The following is a 21,781-nucleotide window of genomic DNA, read 5'->3' on the forward strand; positions in this document are numbered from 1 at the left end:
TAAATAATATGCCAAACCGTTTACAAATGGTCATAAAAGCTGGGGGGGGTCAAGGAAAAGGGAAACAACAATTATCATGTTGTTTCCCTTTGACCGTAATTTTTGTGCATTTATTTTCGCATTATCTAATATTTTGAACCACATTAAAAATTATTCTAATTTCAAATAACAGGTTTCTTATAATTTATATTACATTTTTATGTGTTTACATAGTTATATAATCTACAAACTACATAGAATCAGATGATGCTAATTCATATTTGGTAATAATTATTTCCTGTCCAATAAATTAGAATTGTAAATCATTCAGCACATTTCTTTTGATTATTCTAATATTTTGATTCAGAGATGTATTAGGAAAGAATTTGCCATTATGAGCAGAGCAAATCCTAGATAGTATGGTCACAAACAGAATGGGAGAGAAAAGATTAACAAAACAAATGTTCTTTGCTAGGAAAAAGGCACAGAGGAAAACAAGATGTAGGTGGATTGATACGATAAAATAACTTAGAACAGAAATATAAGAGCTGATAATGTTAGTCTTAATGGATAACAGATTAATTTGGAGGAAATAAATGCAGCATATTTTACTGTATACATATCAAGGGTTCAACAGATGCTTACTCATTCAAAACATTTTGTTATATTGTATACATGAAAAATGTGCTATTTTCATTAGAAAAGGAATTAGTCTATATGATTATCATTAAACAGCTAGGATGATTTTTGTATACCAGGAATCTATTGCTTTCATCTCCTCCCTGTGTGACCAGAGGCAACCAATTACAAAGTTGAATGCCTTCTGAAGTTTTCAGGTTGTTTTGGATGTTAGCGGTATAGACCATATCACACTTAGTTCATTATAGAGATTTCAGTAAAGTGACATTCATTTAACACTTTGAGCCTTAAACATTAATTTTGGACTTGGAATTTTATAATTTTATACTCTTCTTTCTTTTTTTTTTTCTTCCATTATTGTTTGAATTCTGCTTTTTCATGTTGTTCCTTCTGTATGCTATACGTACAGTTCCTGTCATTTCATTTGTTTACTGACTTCAACTAGTTTTCTCTCCAAACTTACTACTCTTCAAAGATTATGTTGTCTTGGCTATGATACTGGATATTTGTTAGCCATTTCCAGCAACAGTTACTCTACCCACTTTCTAACCAACAGACTGCAAGTTCATATTTTGCCATGGAAATGGATGTTTTGTGAATGTCTCTTAAGTAGGAGATGAATTTCATCACTCTGTGTAATGAAATTCATCTTCCACTGCTCAGATTACCAGATGGTCTAAAGTGACTCAAAAAGTTATGTTGTTGGATAGAGCAGTTTCTGGATTATGTTAAAAACCTTAGTCCAGCCATTTACAAACTTTTGCAAGCAGGAGTTACAAATAAGTTTTTTCTCCAAGTGGCAGCCTGCACTGTAAATTTGTAGCAGGTAAAATTTTACATGGTATTCCATGCTTAAAAAAAAAAATTATTTAAAAAATTTATTTTCACCTGACCTTAAATTCAATTCACAATATGAATTTAGCTTCTCTCAATATAAGTCAAAAACAAAGATACATTTTGAATTTTTTTTATTAGAATAATAAAATAGTAAATATGAAATTACTGTATAAGGTGACTAATTTCTTCTTTTTATTTTCTAGTTTTAACACCACACAAATTGTATGGAATATCCACATTACTTCCAACAGCTGTATTTTGGGTTTCAGCAGCCAATAAGTTATCCATTATCTTCCCTCTAAAGTACTGTGACCTCATTCCAATACCAACACAGATAGCATATTGCTCTTAGGTTGAGTAGATTAAATTAAAATATACGAATGTGTTCAGTAAATTAAAATATCAGGATGTGTAATTCAGTTCGGTAACACAGGTGAATTTCTTTTAAAGTTTTAAACTTTTACTGTTTGCAAGAATGAGCATAAAACAGTACTGATTTTACAGAACTCAGGTCAAGACCTTAGTTCTGTAAAATCAATTTAATTTCATAGTGCCAGTCTACATACCATCTGCCCTTACATACTCAAAGATTAAATGCTGCATGCTAATAAAGACACTTGAGATTATTTATACCAGAGCCATTGTCTTAATTATAAAACATTAACGTCTTTCTAAAAGTTGATGATTTTCTTTGTTATCTACAGCACACTGCCCTGCTCAGTTTTCATTTATCACAAAAAAGAAAAGATACACTGTCATTAAATGTGCTTTATTTAAGACAATGATCACCGATAGTGATATTTAAATGAATGTACACAAACACATCTCAATGACACTGAATTTATGGCTAAAACACTTGATTTTCTTACAACAAAACAATGCAATGGATGATGATGATGATGAGGCCATAACAAAAGTACTTATTTTCATTAACGCCTGTATGGATGATATCCTTGTGTTTGGGCAACCCCACGCCCACTCTGAGGACCTGGACCTTCTCCTTGACCACTATAACCTGCTCCTGGGCCTCCAAATCCTGCAGTAACAAAATTAAGATATATATAACACAAACACACACACACACACTAAACAGTTAAATATGATATAAATCCGTACAATCTAATACATGCATGAGAAAAAAAATTAATTTTAAAAAAAAAAAAAAATTAAAGAAAGAAGTAACAGTTCCTAAATTGCCTAAGTATAGAAACTGTACTCAAAGACAAACCACAGGAGGAAGGGATCTGGTAAACATATGGAAAGCTTCTTTTCAGATGAGGAAAGGAAGGTACAAATCTTCCTGACAGGAAGAAAGGACACTACAATATTAAGAGGTTTTGGAACTTCAGCAATACATTCAGAAATTCCTTTAACCTCCCTACAGCACTGTGGATGAAATAGTGAGACCAAATTGCATTTCTTATTCATGTTATTCAATAGGTGTTACAGAATCATATCCAGATTTAGCTGGATGTCTATAGACGTCGTGGTCAGTGGGGGGGAGGGGGGAATACAGGTGTCCCTCTCTGTACGTGATTAACTGGTTCTATGAAATAATTGCGTAAAGTGATTTGAATTTAGCATTGGTGAGATAGGGATTTCTTCAGAAGGATAAAAAAAATGAAAGCTTTATACCTGTGAGCAAAAGAAATTTTAATGAATTTAATTAATACAATGTCATAAACACTACGTACTTCTGGATCATACTCTCTTGAAGTCCCTGGGATGATAGGCAGATGATTTTCAAGTTTTTTAATGAAACAGTCGAGACTCAGCTGATGGGCAGCATTCTTCCTCTCACTATAAAGTTCTTTGTAGCAAATCAAAGAATTCTGAATTTCTCTCGCAACTTGGGTACTTCTAGTCTCATTAGGATAATTTTCTTTAATTATTCTGATAGAACTGTCAATGTGATTAAGAAATTCAGTCGTTTTGTTGAAAGCAGTTTGATGGGCTCAGCAACAAAGGGCTCGACTTTCATCATTCATGTTGTTTTCCATTTCCAGAAGATCTTCATTAGTGAGCTCTGATGAGTGGAACTCTAGCAGTTCATCCACATTTGTCTCATCTACATCCTCAAATCCAATAGATTTTGCCATTTTAACTATGTCATGTCTTCAGTTGGCAAGCTCACTTTCAGGATCAAAATCACTAGAATCAGAATCTCCAGGCCAAATTTTCTTCCAAACTCTCTTCATGCAGGACTGCTTAACTTCTGCCCATGCCTCTCCAATGTTGTCAGTTGCCATTTTTATATTTCTTCCAAAATTCTTTCACTGAAATTTTATCTTCACTATCGGTACATGTAGCCTGAACAAGCTGCAAAAATGTTCCGCGGAGATAATAACTCTTGAAAGTTGCAACAATACCCTGATCCATGGGTTGAATGAGGGATGTTGTGTTTGATGGCAGAAAAATAACTTTTATATTCTCATCAATTTCAGCAATGCTTGGAGGATGTCCTGGTGCCCACAAGCAGAAGAATTTTGAAGGGTACATTTATCTGTCACAATAAGCCTTCAATTCACGATGCAATTCATTGCAAAAATAGGACTCAAACACAGCTCCGGTAATCCATGCTTTTTTATTTGACCACCACACAATAGCAAATCCTCCTACGAGCAGCCCTCAAGTGCGCGTGGGTTTACGGAGTGATAAACCATCAGTGGTTTAGTTTTATGATCTCCAGATGCATTTCCTCCTAACAGCGAAGTGAGACGGTCTTTGGAAGCTTTAAAACCTGGGGCCCTCTTAACTTGCACTGATAGAAATGTTCTACTAGGCATACGCTTCCAGAACAATCCCGTTTCATCAAGATTGAACACTTGCTGAGACAAATAACTATGTTCCTGAATTACACTTAGAAATTTTGCTGGAAAGTTCTCAGCAGCAACATCAGCCTCACCAGTCAGCTTGAGATTATGGAATCCATGTCACACCTTGAAACGTTCAAACCACCCAGCACTTGCAGCAAAAGATTGCACTTTAGGATCAGGATCCATACCATTCAAATCAAACAAACTTTTCACCTTAGCCTGGATAATCAAGGTGGATAACAGAACAGCACGTTGATTTTCATGTTCAATCCATTGGGTCAACATCCTTTCCAATTTCTCCATAATTGGTGCCCTTATCTGTGTTATCTTAGTTGCCGACATTCTTGTCGCAGTTTTATAACTTTCTTTTATTTTCTCTGCTTGATTTCTTATTGTTCTTAAAGTTGATTCTGAAATTCCTGTAGCTCTGACTATGTCGACTGTGCACTCATTACGTTCATACCTCTTTATAACTTCTAATTTTTTCTCCAGTGTTATAGCTTTTCCGTTTTTTTAGTCTTGGAAGTATTTTGAGCACAATTACCTCTTTTTTCCATAATGTTTGCATTGCAGAAGACTCCAACAATGGAGCTCACTAGTTCTACACCTACTATGAGCACAATGACATGCAGCATAATGCTGCCTTGTTAAAGCAGTGAGCACACAAAGTCGTGTAATCATGCACAGGGTGACTGCGAAATTGCTACCGGTTGCGATTTTTAAAATTAGCTTTTTAAAATCGTGTTATAGGAAAATACTAAATTATATGCGTAAAGTGAGATCGCATATAACGAGGGATACCTGTATAAAGTAAAATACAAGAAATCTGGAGAAGTAGCATAAAAGCTATTGGGGGGGGGGTGAAGAGAGGCAGATTTCGTATAATTCAATTCTTGCTGTAGAAGGTCTTTAGCAGAATATATTATGAGCACAATGTAATAAGGTCTTGCTGGTTCAACTATTTGACTGGAGTGATGATATGCAACATTATTCCAATCAAATCATGAATTTACTGACAATTTGCTGTCTTATGCTGAGTGGCACTTTAAAAAAATTGCTTTATTGCATTTTATTTTGTGTTCCATTGTTAATGTACTGAGGATGTCTTTGATACTTAGGTAAAAATTTTAAATTTTTATAAAATTTACTTCCATGTAAGTTGACTTTCCATTTTTAATTTCTACAAACAAACATACAAGAAAGCTCACATACCTATTTTGTAGGAACTGTAGCCATTTGCCAAGAAAGTATGGTAAACATAGTTTAGTTCTGTGGAAAGGGTTACATCATCAGAATAAATATCCCTGTCTCTATGACTTAGTGTTTTAAGAATTCTATACTGTTGGTTTTCTAATAAATGTAAAAAGACAATGAACCACCTGAAAGCCAAGAAAAGGTGAATAGTTATTTGATTCTATTTTTCTAAGTAAAGTGAATTTTGGGATGTTGGCTATTAAGTACATTACAAAAAATCTGAAGTGTCTTACTGAAGGGATCTAAATGGCAACCATTGAAAGTGTGTATGCACTTGTGTTCAAGCAGGGAAATAATGACAAGACAGCAGGGCCATGTACATAAGATACCACAATACGTATGAAACAAACAATGGTGGTATGCAAGAGAGGATTTCAGGAATGGTTCAACTTCCATTGGTCTTGAAAGAAAATTGTTTCAGAGCAATGCAAGAAATACAAAGAATAAATGGAAAAGTTCGTAAAATGGATTTTATTCACTCTACAAATCAATAATGTAAATGAGACAGCTGACAGAGAATGATATGCTATTAGAAATAGAACACAATGATATATAATATTTCTTGGAAGACAGTGGTTGTGAGGCAGGGTGAGAGTATTACTGATGATCTCAGATGAGCTTCAAGTAGTGACAGTAACTTGTTTCAAGTGGTACTCATGGTATAGACTATATACAGACATAAGAAAGTTTATTACTGATCTAAATAACATACATTTCAATCTGAAACTCAGAGATCATCTTTAGAAAATCCAAAACACAGCTCATTTTTCACTTATAGAATCATCACTGAACTTCATAAGCAAAAAATGAGCAATGTGCTCAGTGGTGACAGCATATATATGAAGTTGATATATATATATATATATATATATATATATATATATAAATTCAGTTAATAAGGATAAGACTTTCAGAAATTTTTGGTAAGAAAAACAGTCATTATGGTTCAAGCTGATGTAGTGTAGAAGCACTTCAGCACACACTTCTCAAATATGCACTCAAATTTCAAAAGCTGTGTAAAAGGGGAGATCTAGAATGAAAGATTCTGCAGTGAGTCGTCCATGTTGAAGTGTAGACCAGACACAGCATTTGATTAGAGAGCTCGAAAACAATTTAAATTGCAACTGAAAAGAAACTTTTGTCCTAAGTAAGTGTCTTCTGGAAGCTAGATAAAAATGAATTTAATTTAGGAAAGTCATGGTAAATGTGGACTTAGGTGGATGGTCTCTTAGATCTGTGGCAAATTAATGAACCTGCATTTATTAAAGTTAGGGGGATGTTTCATGACTGATTCTAAAAATGCGTTCTTTCATTTTTCTTTCCTGCACAAAGATGCTATAGATCTGAAAGACTATTGATAGAATTAGAATCAGCTATGAAGCATCCCAACCCTCAACATATATACTGCATTAATCTGCCAAAGATCTGTGAGACCAACATTCTAAGAGCAGCTTTATCCTTTACCAGATTAACTTTGTTTTATCTGGCTCCTAGTTAGGATATTAGTTCTTTTTCAGTTAAAAATTTAATATGTTTCAATGACTACCTAATTGAGTGCCATCTATCACATTTTTTTAAAATTTTACTCAGAGGATGAGATTTAAATCCAGCTAAAGATTAGCAAACTCAATACTTTTCTTGTGTTTATACTATGAAGCAGTATTATGAAGAGAGGATGTAGAACTAATGCTCCCAGAAAACAGCAGGGAGGGAGGGAGGAGAAACTATGTTGTCATGTGGTAAAAATGTCATTCACAAAGCATACCTAGAAAGAAAGTTTCAGCTGTAGAAAGGAAACAAAGGGCCTTTGAGATGTTCCAGGTAAAAATTTGCTAAGGCAAGTTCCCTTATTGGTATTCTCAATCTACTTGTACATTCTTTTTTACAGCTAAAATAGCCTGAATATGTGAAAAAATTTGAACAATTTAATTATAGCAGGAGGGAAAGCTTGTGAAAACTGAAAAATTTCCAAGTGCAAAATGTGACTACCATATCTGTGGGTTTTAGGGACAAGATATTGTCAAGAAATCTGATGGATTTTTTTTTAATATAATCAAGTGAGAATGGCCAGTGGGCAAGCTTATGAAACCTGGCCTGATAAATATTGCTATGCAATAGGTGAGACAGTACAGTCTACAATCCACCTCTTCTCCAAAGAAAGTTGTATTAGGAAAAATATCACATCCTAATTTTATAATCATGGTTTTGATTTAAAATACAAGCAGTTCCTGACTTTATATAAATTATCTTGAAAGGGCTGTAAAAATGGCAAATTATAAAAAAGTTTACTTAGCCTGTCACTAAATGGCAGTCTTGCACAAGAAAGACAGCCCACACTGTACATGCATACGCTTTCCTCAGCCTCACTTTCAACACCAATGTAATATTTTTAGTGTTTTCATGGATCCTAATGACTCATTGTTCTTAAAAGTCCAAAGAGAGAAATAGATGACATGTTAACTTGTTATTGAGAGATTTATGAAGAGAAGAAACAAGTCAGTGTTCAGTCATCTCTTGATATTTACACAAGGAAGGATGAATGCCAAATTAAACATTAAAAAAAAAAAAAAAACCTCATACTATTTATACTGTTATTACTTTGCATTAATAATTACATACTGAATTCCAATTTGTATCAATTCTTGAATGAACTACAAGAAATAACTTTTAAATCATGTTAATGCATTACTGCATAAACACAAGCAATAAGGTGCAGTTAACAGGTGAGGAGGATTAAATCTAACTTATGTAAGACTTAAGTTACGCAAAGTTTGCAGAACTCTTAAGCTGGGGACTGCCTGTATTATAAATAGATGAAGTAATTTAATTGAATTAACTTATTTATGTTCTGTATTTCTTTGTGAGCACTTTTTATTTAAAAAAAAAAAAAAAAAAAAAAAAAGCAAACTAACTAAGAATTTACTTTCAAAGAGACTGTAATAGATAAATGTTTTCATTACAAAAGAAATAACTCAAGTCTCATGTGGAGGAATAAAGTCCTCGTGGAGCAACAAAAGTTGGCAAAGGCTGGTTTCAAAACCATTCTGTTGGTTTTAGAGTAAAGAGGAAACATTTTCTTCATAGGAGGGTGTGTGTGTGTGAGAGAGAGAGAGGGGGGGGAAGGGGGGGGGGAATAAAACAGCAGTAAGAACAGTGGAAGATGTGCATGATATACAAATGATTAGTGTAACAATATTTTTTCTGGAATGAAGTTACCAATTACCACAAGCAAGGAATCTAAATTTCTGATAATTGGTCATGTAAAACTTATAACTTATTGATGAATTTTAAGTTAAAAAAATCTTTCACTTATTAATCTGAATACTGTCATAGTAAAGTGAGAGTTAAAAACTTTCTATGTCAATCAACAATTATCTGAAGCAATTATCATGGACCTAAATGGCACCAGCAGTGATAGAAGTATGTAAGAGTAGTTTAAATATTCAAGAGGATTGCAGTTACAAGTACCTAACGAATATTTGACATAGAAAAAGCCAACAGAAGCCTGAAATGTAGGAGGGCAGCTGGAGGTAGATAATGTTTAATCAGAACTGTTCAAATATGGAGGTATAAAAATTTTACAGTATAATGCATAATTCAGAAAGCACTCATCCATAAAAAAAAAGAAATAAGAGAATGTAAGCACAAATTTCCTTACTAAGCATTTGAGAGAGAGAGAGAGAACAGATTTGCCAGAATCATATGAAAAATAAAGATATCAGATAGGAAAGTGACATTACTAGCATTCAAGAATGTGTGAGCAGACCAAATCTATGGTGATGTGGTCATTTAAACAGAATAAGAGAGAGGAAAATATAGCAAAACAGGTATGACGGATGGCATGAAAGAAATTTATATCAAAATATAAGATCTGACAAATAACAGGCTAATGTGGAGGAATGTTGTTAATAGGAAGTTAGTAACAATGTAAATTGAATCATGTAATAATTTCTTCAAGAGGAAGAGCAAAGAATCGTCATGGTCAAATTATGTACTCTCAAGGCGATTCTTTGTTCTTCCTCTTGTAGGTTATGTCAGCACTCTAGAGATTTAAAATGTGTAAATATAGCAAGGAACATTATATTGATTTGCAACATGAAGCACTGCAGTCATATTTGCTTGAAGGAACTTATTTTATTGTAAACTGAAGGCTTAAATGTACAAAAAAGTTACAAGGAGAATGAATATTACTTCCAGTTTATGTAACTATTGATTTATATAGCTGCTTTTCTGCAAAGGTGGACAAAAATAAAACCTGCAATTCGTTGTAGGCCCTCACATTTTGTAGTAATTGCTACCAGCTGTGGGATGATAATGTGAGGGCCTACAATGTATTGCTGAAGTTAAGTGAGGAGGGAAGCAACCTATCACCTTTAAATGTCATAGAAGTGGAGAGCAGTATCAAATTTTTTTGATATTGACAGTTCACTTTCTCTACAATTTTAGAAAACTCTAAGAAATTTATCATTTCACAAAAGACTAATTAATTTTTTTTAAGTCATAATAATTTTGTTGGCAACATCTTAGATTATGCAATTAAGATTATAAAAGTCAGTTGAGTGATTTTATTGATATACATCATGTTTCAAATTAATGTACCCCTATTCAGAATAATCTGTAGAGAGAGAACAGCAGACGGAATACCCTCAAACTTGGGGTAGCCTAACCAGATTACATGAAGAAAAAAAAAAGTCCAAAAAATGACTAATAAGGAGAAAAGATAGTGAATTTTACATACCGCATGAGCCACAAGGTGGTACAAATGAAGAAGCAATACTGACTCTACAACCCTTCAACTTGCATGATGGATCTCACTTTGCCTAAATGTGACTTGCTTGTGAAGTATTTATATAGAAATGGAGAAAATGTTGCTGCAACAGCACTTTGCAAGTACACACACCTAGACTCCTGAAAAGGCCCAACAACATCACATACAGTTTGAGAATCCAACCAGGAAGAAGCCGTAAATCTGAAATTCCACAAATGACTAAAGATGTTGCAACTGCAGCTGTTGAGATCAAATGAAAATGCTGTAGGTTCATGTAGTGCACATGTCGTAGTAAGACAATTAGATTTGCTATACACAACAGTATGAATAACTTTGCATGAAGTGTTGCAATACTACTTGTATAAACATAGCCAAGAATTGCAATGGGAGATGCCAGTATCCGAGAAACGTTTATATTGAAATTTTTGGCATGCATGGAAATGGACAAGGAGTGGCCTTGGAACATCCTATGGAATGATGAAGTGCAATTTCATTTTTGCTGAAATCAATACTCAAAACTGTGACATTTGGGCTACAGAAAATTCATGTGCATTTCAACAAGATCCCTTACATTTGCTAAAGGTCACATTATGTCATGTTCATTATTGAGCCATTTTTCTCTGAAAAAATCCATCAAACTGGACATGACCTACCTGGTCACAGTTGAACATTATCAAGACACACTGAGCAGTTTCATCATGCAACTGTAGCAAACAGGGTGCCTGAACACAACAGTGTTGATTCAAGATGGAGCATCTCATCACATAGGACATGAAGTTCAACAATTATTGCATCAACATGTCACAAAGGATAAGTAACCAGTCACTCATTTTCTACGAAAGAGCCCACATGTTCATTAGACCTAACCCTTGTGACTTCTGGCTTTGGAGTTACCTTAAAATGGTTTATGGCCAAAGTTCTTCACCTGGCAGATTCCAAAGACAAAAGTGAACATTTGGCAGATCCGTTGCGCTCTGCTGTAGACCAGGGGCGAATATTCTGGGTGTGCTAGGTATACGGTGCTTATCCATGAAATATCAGTATCACCGATATTATATTTTGGCATTTATTCCCATTAAAGACTCCCTAATTGTTTGCAGACTTCATGTGATTCCTAAAATTAAACACAATTTACTAATGCTTCATTGCCCTCTTCATGAGGATAATGAAGCATTAATGATTCATGAAGAGGACACTTTTTGACACTTAAACATTGCATCATATTCACATTAATAGCCTGGATGTGCTTCCAAAATACATACACCTTCGAGCCCTTTGAAAAGATGTAAAGAAGGTGCAGCGGGTCAAATTCTTAGCATTCTAATATTTTTAAACTGCTTAGAAGGGGAGGCTGGGTGCGCTCAGAGACAATAGCACCTAGAGGCTGTGAATGGTTATTGTGTCAACCAATCCAATTGAACATTGTCACTTGTCATGAGTTGAGTGCTTTCTGTATCCAATGGCTGTATTACAAACAGCTGTTACACGTTTTCTGGAACTGAAAATTTGAAAGTGGATGTTAGGAGAAAAATACTAATTGTTTCTCTTGTTTGTGCAGTATAGCATCTGTTGAGTGTTGCAAAGTTTTTTAACGGTATAGAGACATTTTTATTCTAGTCTTCGGAAACAACAGACAGTAAAAAATTATCTATTCCTGAATAAAAATGAATACTTCTGTGTATTATAAGATGTTCTACAACAAAATACCAGCATATGTGAGATTGATAAGACAGAAGAACCGCTGATACTAAAAAAACTAATGAATGTAAGATTCCTGAAAGTGTGGATAATTCCGATAATGATCGGATGTTATGGATACTGAGTCTCGGTAAACAAAAGAAAATTCTCAGAAAACATAGCGAAAGATACACAAACCAGAGAAATACACATAACATGTGCAACAAATTTTACAAGATAATTTGCTGCTCCAACAAACCATATTTATTCCTGCCATACTCTCCATCTCCTCGTAAGTTTTTTTTTTTAATTATGACATCATAAATTCACTTATTCATGTCTAGACTATAGGATCGTGCTATTCACTCTACCAGCAACGTATAGGACACACACATATCACAAATGTTAATTATTAATAATTCGTTTGATATTAATGATAATATTTCTACTCACACTTATTCTTTCATTTCATTTCCTATTCTCACATGTCTTATAAATGATGGTTCACATATTTTCATCTTTGAGTATTTCAAATACACCAACCAAATATAGCATTCTCCTTCACTGTTTTTTTCTAATAAATCCTAAAACAAACAGAGTGTTCCCCCACTCTACGCAGAAGTATTCAAGGTTATCCTGCAAGTAATTGCACTGGACCAATTAAGATGAGCACTGATGCGCTATGCACTCTCAAAACTTTCATACATCGATAAAAATGCAATCATACAGTCACAGGCATCTGCAAGAGCGGGGGGGAGCAACGTGGCACTCCTCCCAAGATCGAGTCAAACATTCCACAAATTATAATCGTAAAAGTTATTGAGATATGTAACCTTACACCCTTGACCATGGGATGCTTTGTCTTAAAATTTTATTACAGGTTAGCCTGTTTTGGCCCACAGTAGGGTACTAATAGAACATGTTTTACTGCAGCAATAAAACATGCGTTCCTGATTTTGGTTCATCTTTTTCTGATTTGTGAAAAAAAGTTCATTACTGCTGTGAACAGCAACCAGTTTGTTTGCCATGTATGTCTAGTGAGTCACAGACTGAAGTGCGAATTGTAAATTTATAGTGAAACCAATTTAAAAAGAAAAATACATTTTTAAACAGTAAGTGTATGTAATTTAATATTATTTTACTTGTTAGTTTTGTGAATTTTTTTGCTTTTAAACTGAAATAATTTAATTTAGGATTTTGGGATTAATTATTTAGTTGATTTTTAATAAAAGCATGCCAGCCAATTTTTTAGTATATGAAATTGTGCTAAAAACTGTATTGATTCCAAATACTTTTTTTCCAAGAATTAAAAATCATAGTTTACATTGAGGGGTGCTTAAGGGTCAAAGCTCTATAACTGAGAGGAGACATCCACATAGCCTTTAAAGGAATGCGGAGAACCGACCAGGGCTTCTGACCTAATGTCCAATCCTCACCTTCTCGTGGTGCACCCTGTTGGGTATCTACTTTGATACTGAACGAACGAGGATGGGCTGGCAATTTGGGATTTAGCCGACCAAATTGTATTCTTATTGGCCTAGACCAATACACAAATGATGATACAACATGACAAAATTTCACGGCAGCTGGGGCGTCACCCAGTTAAACAAAGCCCCCTTTGTTTTCGCCAGGGAATCAGGGCGAACAGTGAAAAGTCAGCTACCAGAACAAATCTGAAAGCACACCCCCCAACTCAACATCACCAGAGTTAAAGATCGATACTATCAACATAAGAAGCCTGAATGGCAAAGAAATGGAGCTAGCTGAGGAATTAGTTAAGTACCAGATTGATATAATAGGGATGACTGAAACAAACAAGACCAAAACTGGTGAGATCTTTCTGAGCAATAAACACAAAATGTTATATTCAAACAATGACAATCAAGGAAAAGGAGTAGCCATAGTATTCAACACAAAATACGAGGCTAATCTTCTTGAATGGCAGGCAAATATCAGAATGGGGATTTGGACAATAAAACTTATTTGTGCCTATGGTCCCACAGAAGGTTCTACTAAGGTAGAAATGGAGGAATTTTTTGATGCTTTAGAAAAAGCAACTGACACAATGAAAAAGGAAAAGTTGGTCCTTGTTGGGGATCTAAATAGAGTAGGAAATGATTGTCAGACACAAAAATATTTTGGGAAAATTTGGAGAAAAGTGCAAAGCTAATAATAATGGCAAATATCTGTTGGATTTCTTCTCAGGACAAAAACTGGTTATTACTAACACCATGTTCCAACATCAAAATGTGCACAAATTCAGATGGAGAGAAGAGGCAAGGAATAAGAAAAGTCTGACTATGTTATTGTTGATAGTGATGTTTTTCTCCCTGGTGCAGGACACCAGAGTGTACAGAGGATTTGAAATTGGAAGTGATCACTATTTAGTCGTGAGCAGGATAAAACTGAATTTCATATTGAAAAGAATAACATGTAAGAAAGTTTTAAAGCGAATAAAAGTTGAGCAGCTCTCAGATGTGAACTGTAGACTAAAATACACAAAGATTATTGAAGAAAAAATGAAAGAGTTTCAGAACAGGAACCAAACCTTGGAGAAAACCCTGATTAATTCAGCCAGAGAAGCATGTGGTGAGGTTGTCTACAAGGATAGAAAAATCAGAACCATTGTGGACACAGGAAGTTAAAGAGGCAGCAAAGGAAAAGAAGAAAGCATATCAAAAGTTCCTGGCAAATAAGTCAGCTTTTGCTCTTAGAGAATACAGAGACAAATGTAAGAAAGCGAAACACTGTGTAAAACTAGCTAAACAAAAGTCATGGGAGTACTTTGGCAAGAACATAGAAAATAAATATCAAGAAGGTGGTAGGGGTGCTTAAGGGTCAAAGCTGTATAACTGAGAGGAGACCTCCACGTAGCCTTTAAAGGAATGCAGAGAACTGACCAGGGCTTCTGACCTAATGTCCAATCCTCACCTTCTCGTGGTGCACCCTGTTGGGTATCTACTTGGATACTGAACAAACGAGGATGGGCTGGCAATTTGGGATTTAGCCGACCAAATTGTATTCCTATTGGTTAAACCAAAATAAAAAATGATGGTACGACATGACAAAATTTCATGCTCTGCTAACGCATCCAGGAATGCGTTAGCAGAGCTAATCTCAAGTGGTATGGTCACTTAAACAGAATGGGTGAGGAAAGATTAACAAAACAAGTGTTCTCTGCCAAGTTAGCAGGAAAACGACCCAGAGGAACACCAAGATATAGGTGGATTGATAAGGTACAAAGTGCCTTATAGGATAGAAATATAAGATCTGATAATGTTGGAGTCTTGACAAGTAACAGACTGATTGAGAGGAAAATTGTAGATAGGAAGTTAATAATGAAGTAAATTTTTTAATGTAGTACTATCATATCCTGTACACCCCATGTCAGGAATTTGATGATGATGAGTTTACATTGACAAATAATTACATTAAAAAAATGCTAAAAGATGTTCATTGATGTAATTATTTAATTACATACTTGGAGACAAATTTATTTGTCTCCAAGGCTTTGACCCCCCCCCCCCCAATTTTTTTTTTTTTTTTTTTTTTTTGTGGACGCCCATGCATATTGTCAAATTGACATAAAATTTGTAGCACAGGTTGCGCAACCCACACCCAACTGAAATGGGAACGCAACGGCACTGCTGTATGGTGGTATCAGCTGTTGGTCCTGCATATAAAGGCCAACACATTAAAACGTCAGCATCAAGATTTCATTGAGAGCTCAATGTGATATGTATTTTCTATCGCACTGTTTTATGAAATGATAATGATTATGAAATAATTTATTTCATAGAAATAAACACCAAATAACTTTATTTGTCATTGACTCTGAATCATTTCACAATTACATACCATCCAGTTCACATTAATGTAATTTTTTCCTGCTCACAGTACCATTTTCATTATTGGTTGTATTTTTCCCCCCCCCCCTCCCTATCATAATCTCTTACCCATGATGTGGTTAGAATACCAAAATTTGAGTGTATTTCGTTTCTGGGTCTTTCTATAGATTGCTCCAAATAGGCATACTTTAATTTGAAATGCTCCGTATAATAAATTATTTCCCAATGCTGAAAACTAAAAAGCAGGAATGAAAACTTAAACGAAGAAGAGGAAACAAATTAATCAATATGCTTTCATTAGAAATCAATACCCACCTCCACCATAACCACGTGCTGGACCAAAGTTAGATGCTTCTTGAGGATAGTTTCCAATACCTAAAATAAGAATAGAATTAGACAATGGAATATAACATATCTTGATGTAAAATGATTTAATATCTGTTCATTAAGAGAAAATTATAAGAAGAAAAGAAATGAAAATTAATTTATCTCAAAACACAATACTGTGTTCATGTTAGTATCTTGTACAATATACCAATATGCTATTGCTACTAATCCATCACTTACTGCATTCACATAATGATTATACAGTACATAGATTTATTTTAATAAAGAATATGTAAAAAATGCTTTCATTTTTTTTGTTCACAAAATTTTATGTTACTATAAACAATGTTATACTTTGATATGAACAAAAATTTCTTGAAAAGTATTGTACTTTTGGTGAGGAGTGTTCTCTATAACAAAAAGTCTGTTTTTTGAATAAGATCATTTTCATAATTTCAGCAGGGTCATGTGGTTATTTTTAGAGATTTTTAGATTTTTGAGAAAGCCAAAGAATCAGTCCAGAATCTTTTCTGTAATGGAGGAAAGATTGCGGGTGATTAGATTCTTGACGGTCTGCTGAAGATGAGGAAAGAATACATCACATTTTTCTGGAAAAATCAATTTGTCTGTTTTAGTTTCAACATCTCATTCAAACACATGATCAATATGCAAATCAATTGTAAAAACAAGCTTTGAATGATCTGTTATAATTATAAGAAGACAATGACTTTATTTTGCATACTTCATCAACAGTTTCATTTAGGATTTTTCTTCAAGTTCTTTTCATAATATCTACATATACAGATTCTGACACATGTTTATCAATATTGTGGATTTCTTCAGAATTGTTTGAAATGGGGATGAACAAGCTCCTCCATATCTACCAATGTCACCTTAAGACAGATTTTCTCCAAGCTGGACCACAAATTCTTTTTTATGCGTCTCACAATTTCTGGCTCACACTCTTATGATATAATTCCAATGTTACCTATCATCAGTGTTGCTAAATTCTTCCACAATTATTTTTATGTTGGCCATTCTCTGTCGATTGTCACAAAACATTCAAATGTAAGCATACGAACCTTGGCCTTTGAAATAGATAACATGGTTATCGATTGGCTGAATTGAGGTGGTGTTCAGAGGGGAAAAAAATCCCTTTTATGGTGCCCAGGAATACTCAAGGTCTAGGTCATGAGTTGATGCATTATCAACAATAGGAGTCTTTTTAGCTAAGTTCTTTGAAGATATTGGTCTACTACTGGAATAAAATAATTCACACTAATCTTGAAAAATTTTATGTATCATGCATGCACCATGTCCTATGATTACTAATCTCAAAAATCAGTGGGAGTCAAGCTAATCATCACATTTTTTTAAGACTCTCTCATGTTCTCAAAATAGAAGAGAAGGAGTGGTTTCATTTAGAAGTCTCACCAGGCATGTTATTTACACAAAATTAAATTTTCTTTTTATATATTTTATTAACAAGGTACATATATACATAAAAACATTGTATACAATAAATTTGAATGGGCGTGTACACACACCACACACAACCTTAAAATAATGGGTCTTCTGGCATTAAATACAGGATATCTGCAAAGCAGAAGTTAACATATTTTAGTCAGCAACCTGAACAGACATTCACAGAAAACGTCACAATATTTCTCTGGAAAATCAAAACAAGTTTCCCACGAATCCTTAAGTTCACTAAGGGAAACTGCAGCAACAAATTTCCTCGCACACAATCACACAAGAAAATGACAACTCGTACCTGGGCCTTCAAATACATGCCTTACTTCTAGCATATCCAGTTACTACTTAAAACAAGTACCAAAAACATTAACAGTTTACTTCATAAAACTCAGATATACATAAACAACTACATGAAACATTCTAGCATTTTTACTTGACAACTTCAGTTCGACAAACAGAATAATTTTCTATCTAAATCACACTCCAAAAACTAAAAATTACAACAGTGAAGATATATAAACTTCTCATAGGAACTTCAACAAATAAGGAATCTACAAAATACAACTATCCATTCCTTATATTTTTCTTTATTTCTAAAAGGGAATTATTTCCAGCTCTCCCTTATATTATTTTCTCAGTTCATTTTTTTCCCATCTCCTCTATATATAAATATATCTTCTCTCTCATGTCCATCAGCTGTTCATTTCCATATCACTCAAGCATATGCTGTATTCTCTCATTCGAAACTGTGTGAATGATGTCATGACAGCTGGGTATCACATACAGGAAAGCAAAGTTTTCTGTAATGATGGATTAGATAATGTTTGTTTACAGTTTGATGAAGACCCCCCCCCTGATAATTTCATTGCACTCAACATTCTAATAAATGGAATTTTTCATTTTATGAAGGATGGTTTGAGGACGAGAGGTCATATTTGGAAGGTGAGAATGAATACAATCAAGAAAGGGGTGAGAGCTAAATTTTTCTCTCACAGAGAAGTGTATGACTTAAATGGCCTGCCTCAATGAGTTCTTGCCTCCTTGGAGATCTCTTGTAATAATAATCAATTTAATATTATAAAACTCTATTTCAAAATCAGAAAGAAAGTAATGCTATTCAACATTGTTTCTTGTTTATAAAAGCAGAACAATACATATCTTAAATGTAAGTATAATAAAACACACACACACACATTGGAATTTTGCAAGGGAGGAATAAATTTCGTAATATGAGAAATTCTATATTCGAGGTCACTGTTAAATCAAGTGACCTCAAAGATAGCAACCCCCTTGTAGTTAATTTGTCAATGACTATCATTAAGGAATCAAAAAGAGAGGATAATTAAGTCATAAAAGGCAAAAGAGGCAGCTTGTGTTTTCATCCTCGAAACATGACAAGTTAGTTGGTGTATCTGATCCACTTTGGCCAGAGAGGTGGTGAACTGTCTACCATAACACCATGCTGCATCATCTCCACAAACCATTGTGAATCAGTTGGATTTTATTTCCTATGCAAAGTTTCAAGTTTGATGTACAAATGCTGATTACTGGGTGATATCTAACTGGCATCAGATTCTTCCTCTTCACTTTAATCCAATTTTGCAGCAAACAACATTTTAGTCAGGGGCATGAAAGTGGAAACTATTATCCCCATGACTGTGTGCAGACAATATGTATGCATGCAGAGAAGTGTTAACTGCCATTTTTTTGGATAAGTCTCCAAACCATGGAATGAGTTGGAAAAATTCACATGGTCAATCAATATTTCCCAGAATGCATGTCCGACATAGAGAACTTCTCAGCAAACTGTGATCATCATAATCAATTTCCTGATTTTTTCATCGAGGATGTACAGGCTACTATGAATGTACTAGATCAGCGATTTTCAACCGGTGTGCCGCGAGATTTATGAAAACAAATCAATTGAAAGAAATAATGTCATTAATTTGTGCATTTATTTATTAGTGTCTGGTCTTTCACCTTCTTGTGTGTGTAAATCAATCAAAATTATGCCTATTTTTTTGCCAGATCATCAAAAAAATTAAAAGAATATATTTTTAGTGTGCTGCAGAATTTTAATAATTAGTCTAGGTGTGCCATGTTATGAAAAAGGTTAAAAATCACTGTACTAGATGATTAATATTACATTATTATTAATCTATCAACAATTGCCCTCCAAATTAGTCTATTACTTGTCAGAACTCCAATACTGTCAATATCTAAGATTTCATTCTTCTATGGTACCTCTGACTGAATCAATCAACCAAGTCTTCTTTTCGGTATTTTTCTGGCATCAAACTCCCATCATGCTAACCTTTCTTCTCCTATTCTATTTAAGTGATCTTACCACCTTAGATTAGCCCTACATACATATTCTTGAATGCAAACAATGGTAAGTTCTTTAATAATGTCCTCATTTTTAATGATGCTACCTGTTGAGACCTCTAATTATTTTTCTGAGAACTCTCATATGTGGTCTCTAGTCTTTTAGAGACCACATATGAGTGAAATCAAGTGCTTAATTTCTAACTGAACTCTCAGATTCATAACATCAAACTGGCTTGAACACTGTCTTATATACTGCTAGGTTGGCATTTTGACTATTTTCTCTCTTATTCTGTATAAATTTATTCAGATGGCCCCTCACCATACCAGCTTTTCTTATTGTCTATTTCCAAATTTAATTTGCCATCTTCACTAAAACTGTGCCTAAGTAGATGAAATAATTTTACAATGGAGAAACTATACTTGTAGTATAGTTTCTCCACTGAGAATGAAACAGAAATTTTTAATGTATCTGTCTATTGTCATACTTTTGATCTCTTTATTGCTGATTTTTATGCAAAATTTGTTACAGTTATTACTTGCACTGGATGCACTACATCTGCATAAAGTTTGATATCTGATTCCAATATAAAGTTTAGTGCCGCTTTCTTTCATCATGCAATGCATGTAGATTATGAATAAGAGTGGAGATAACTTGCATTCTTGTCTTACCCCCGATTTTTCCATCAAACCATATTCCTGTATTTGCATATCATTACCTATTTTCCATCCTTTGCAACTAATTTGCTAGCTTCCTCTCCTGATTTTTTTATCAATGTAATTTCTTACTGACGTAAAATCATAGCTGCACATTCCTCTTCCTTTGACAAATCTTGTAGTACAAAATCACTTGAAGCTTCAAGTTTTTCCATAATCTAATCTTGATATAATTCACTGAAGTGGGGATAATCCTGTGAACATATATACTAACAATTCATGATCCTGTGTTATGTCTTGCAAGAAATATCCCTATTTCCAATGATACCTAGAACTCCCGCACAATCTGTTTTCTCTTCTGGGGCAAACATATTTAAAACCTTTCCTGACACAAACATCTCAACCAGATGATTGTGGTTCTCTAGTGTTCTCGGTTAGAGTGATTTTAGAGTGATTTGAGAGTTTTTGACTCGGAGATTGGTAGCGAGTGTCGGATCAAGAACGGACTACGCGATTAACATTGGATTACATCTTATACAGTGAAAATATAATAGTGGTTCAAAAACGGACCTCCATGACCAAGGACTAAAGTGGAATGAAAGAACCTACCAAGGTAAGGTTTAGTAACTTTATTTATTTCAAGCGATATACAAATAGCAACAAAACCGCAACGGAAAAACCATACACGCACCAAAATGGAAAGCTTCGAAGATTTACTACAACACCTAAACAGAGATCAAGCACTAGAGTTATTTAAGTTAATCCTTAAAAAATTCGACACCGAGTGGCCAGGTTTTCTAAACTTGTATGCACACACAGATGAACCAGAAGACATCGAAGATGACGAGAGAGAAACAAACAACACGACCTCCAGCCCACCCGAGAACTTAAAACAGACAAACGTCACAGAAGAACACACAGGGAAAAGACGCAGAACCACGGACGACCACATGGAAGACGCCGCACCCTCACAAACAGCCCCGGAAAAGAAGGAAAAGGTCCCCCCTGTAATTCTCCGGGAAAAAGAAAAATGGACCACAGTAGCACAAAACCTTAGAGATCACAATATTGATTACTCCTGGGCCAGAAACACAGACGAAGGGGTTAAAATACAGCCAACAACAGTAACAGACTACAGAGGTATAACAAAAATAATGGACAACAACAAACTACAATAT

The 21,781-nt window shown here is 34.4% G+C and overlaps 1 protein-coding gene across 1 annotated transcript in view; it reads right to left on the bottom strand.

Moving 5' to 3' along the window:
• Positions 1–2,203: 2,203 nt before the first annotated feature.
• Positions 2,204–21,781, bottom strand: part of LOC150108597 (uncharacterized) — a 186,253-nt gene continuing 166,675 nt past the window's right edge. The window contains exons 12-13 of the mRNA XM_090416046.1: positions 16,134–16,193; positions 2,204–2,491 (exon numbers count right to left, since the gene is read on the bottom strand). Of these exons, the coding sequence (XP_090272172.1) occupies positions 2,385–2,491; positions 16,134–16,193 (167 nt within the window). The 3' untranslated portion in view covers positions 2,204–2,384. The remainder of the gene's footprint in view (positions 2,492–16,133; positions 16,194–21,781) is intronic.

Source organism: Typopeltis vanoorti, chromosome 3, assembly GCF_054136105.1.
Source record: "Typopeltis vanoorti isolate ZY-2024b chromosome 3, IOZ_Tvanoo_1.0, whole genome shotgun sequence".
In the NCBI taxonomy this organism is placed as follows: domain Eukaryota; kingdom Metazoa; phylum Arthropoda; class Arachnida; order Uropygi; family Thelyphonidae; genus Typopeltis; species Typopeltis vanoorti.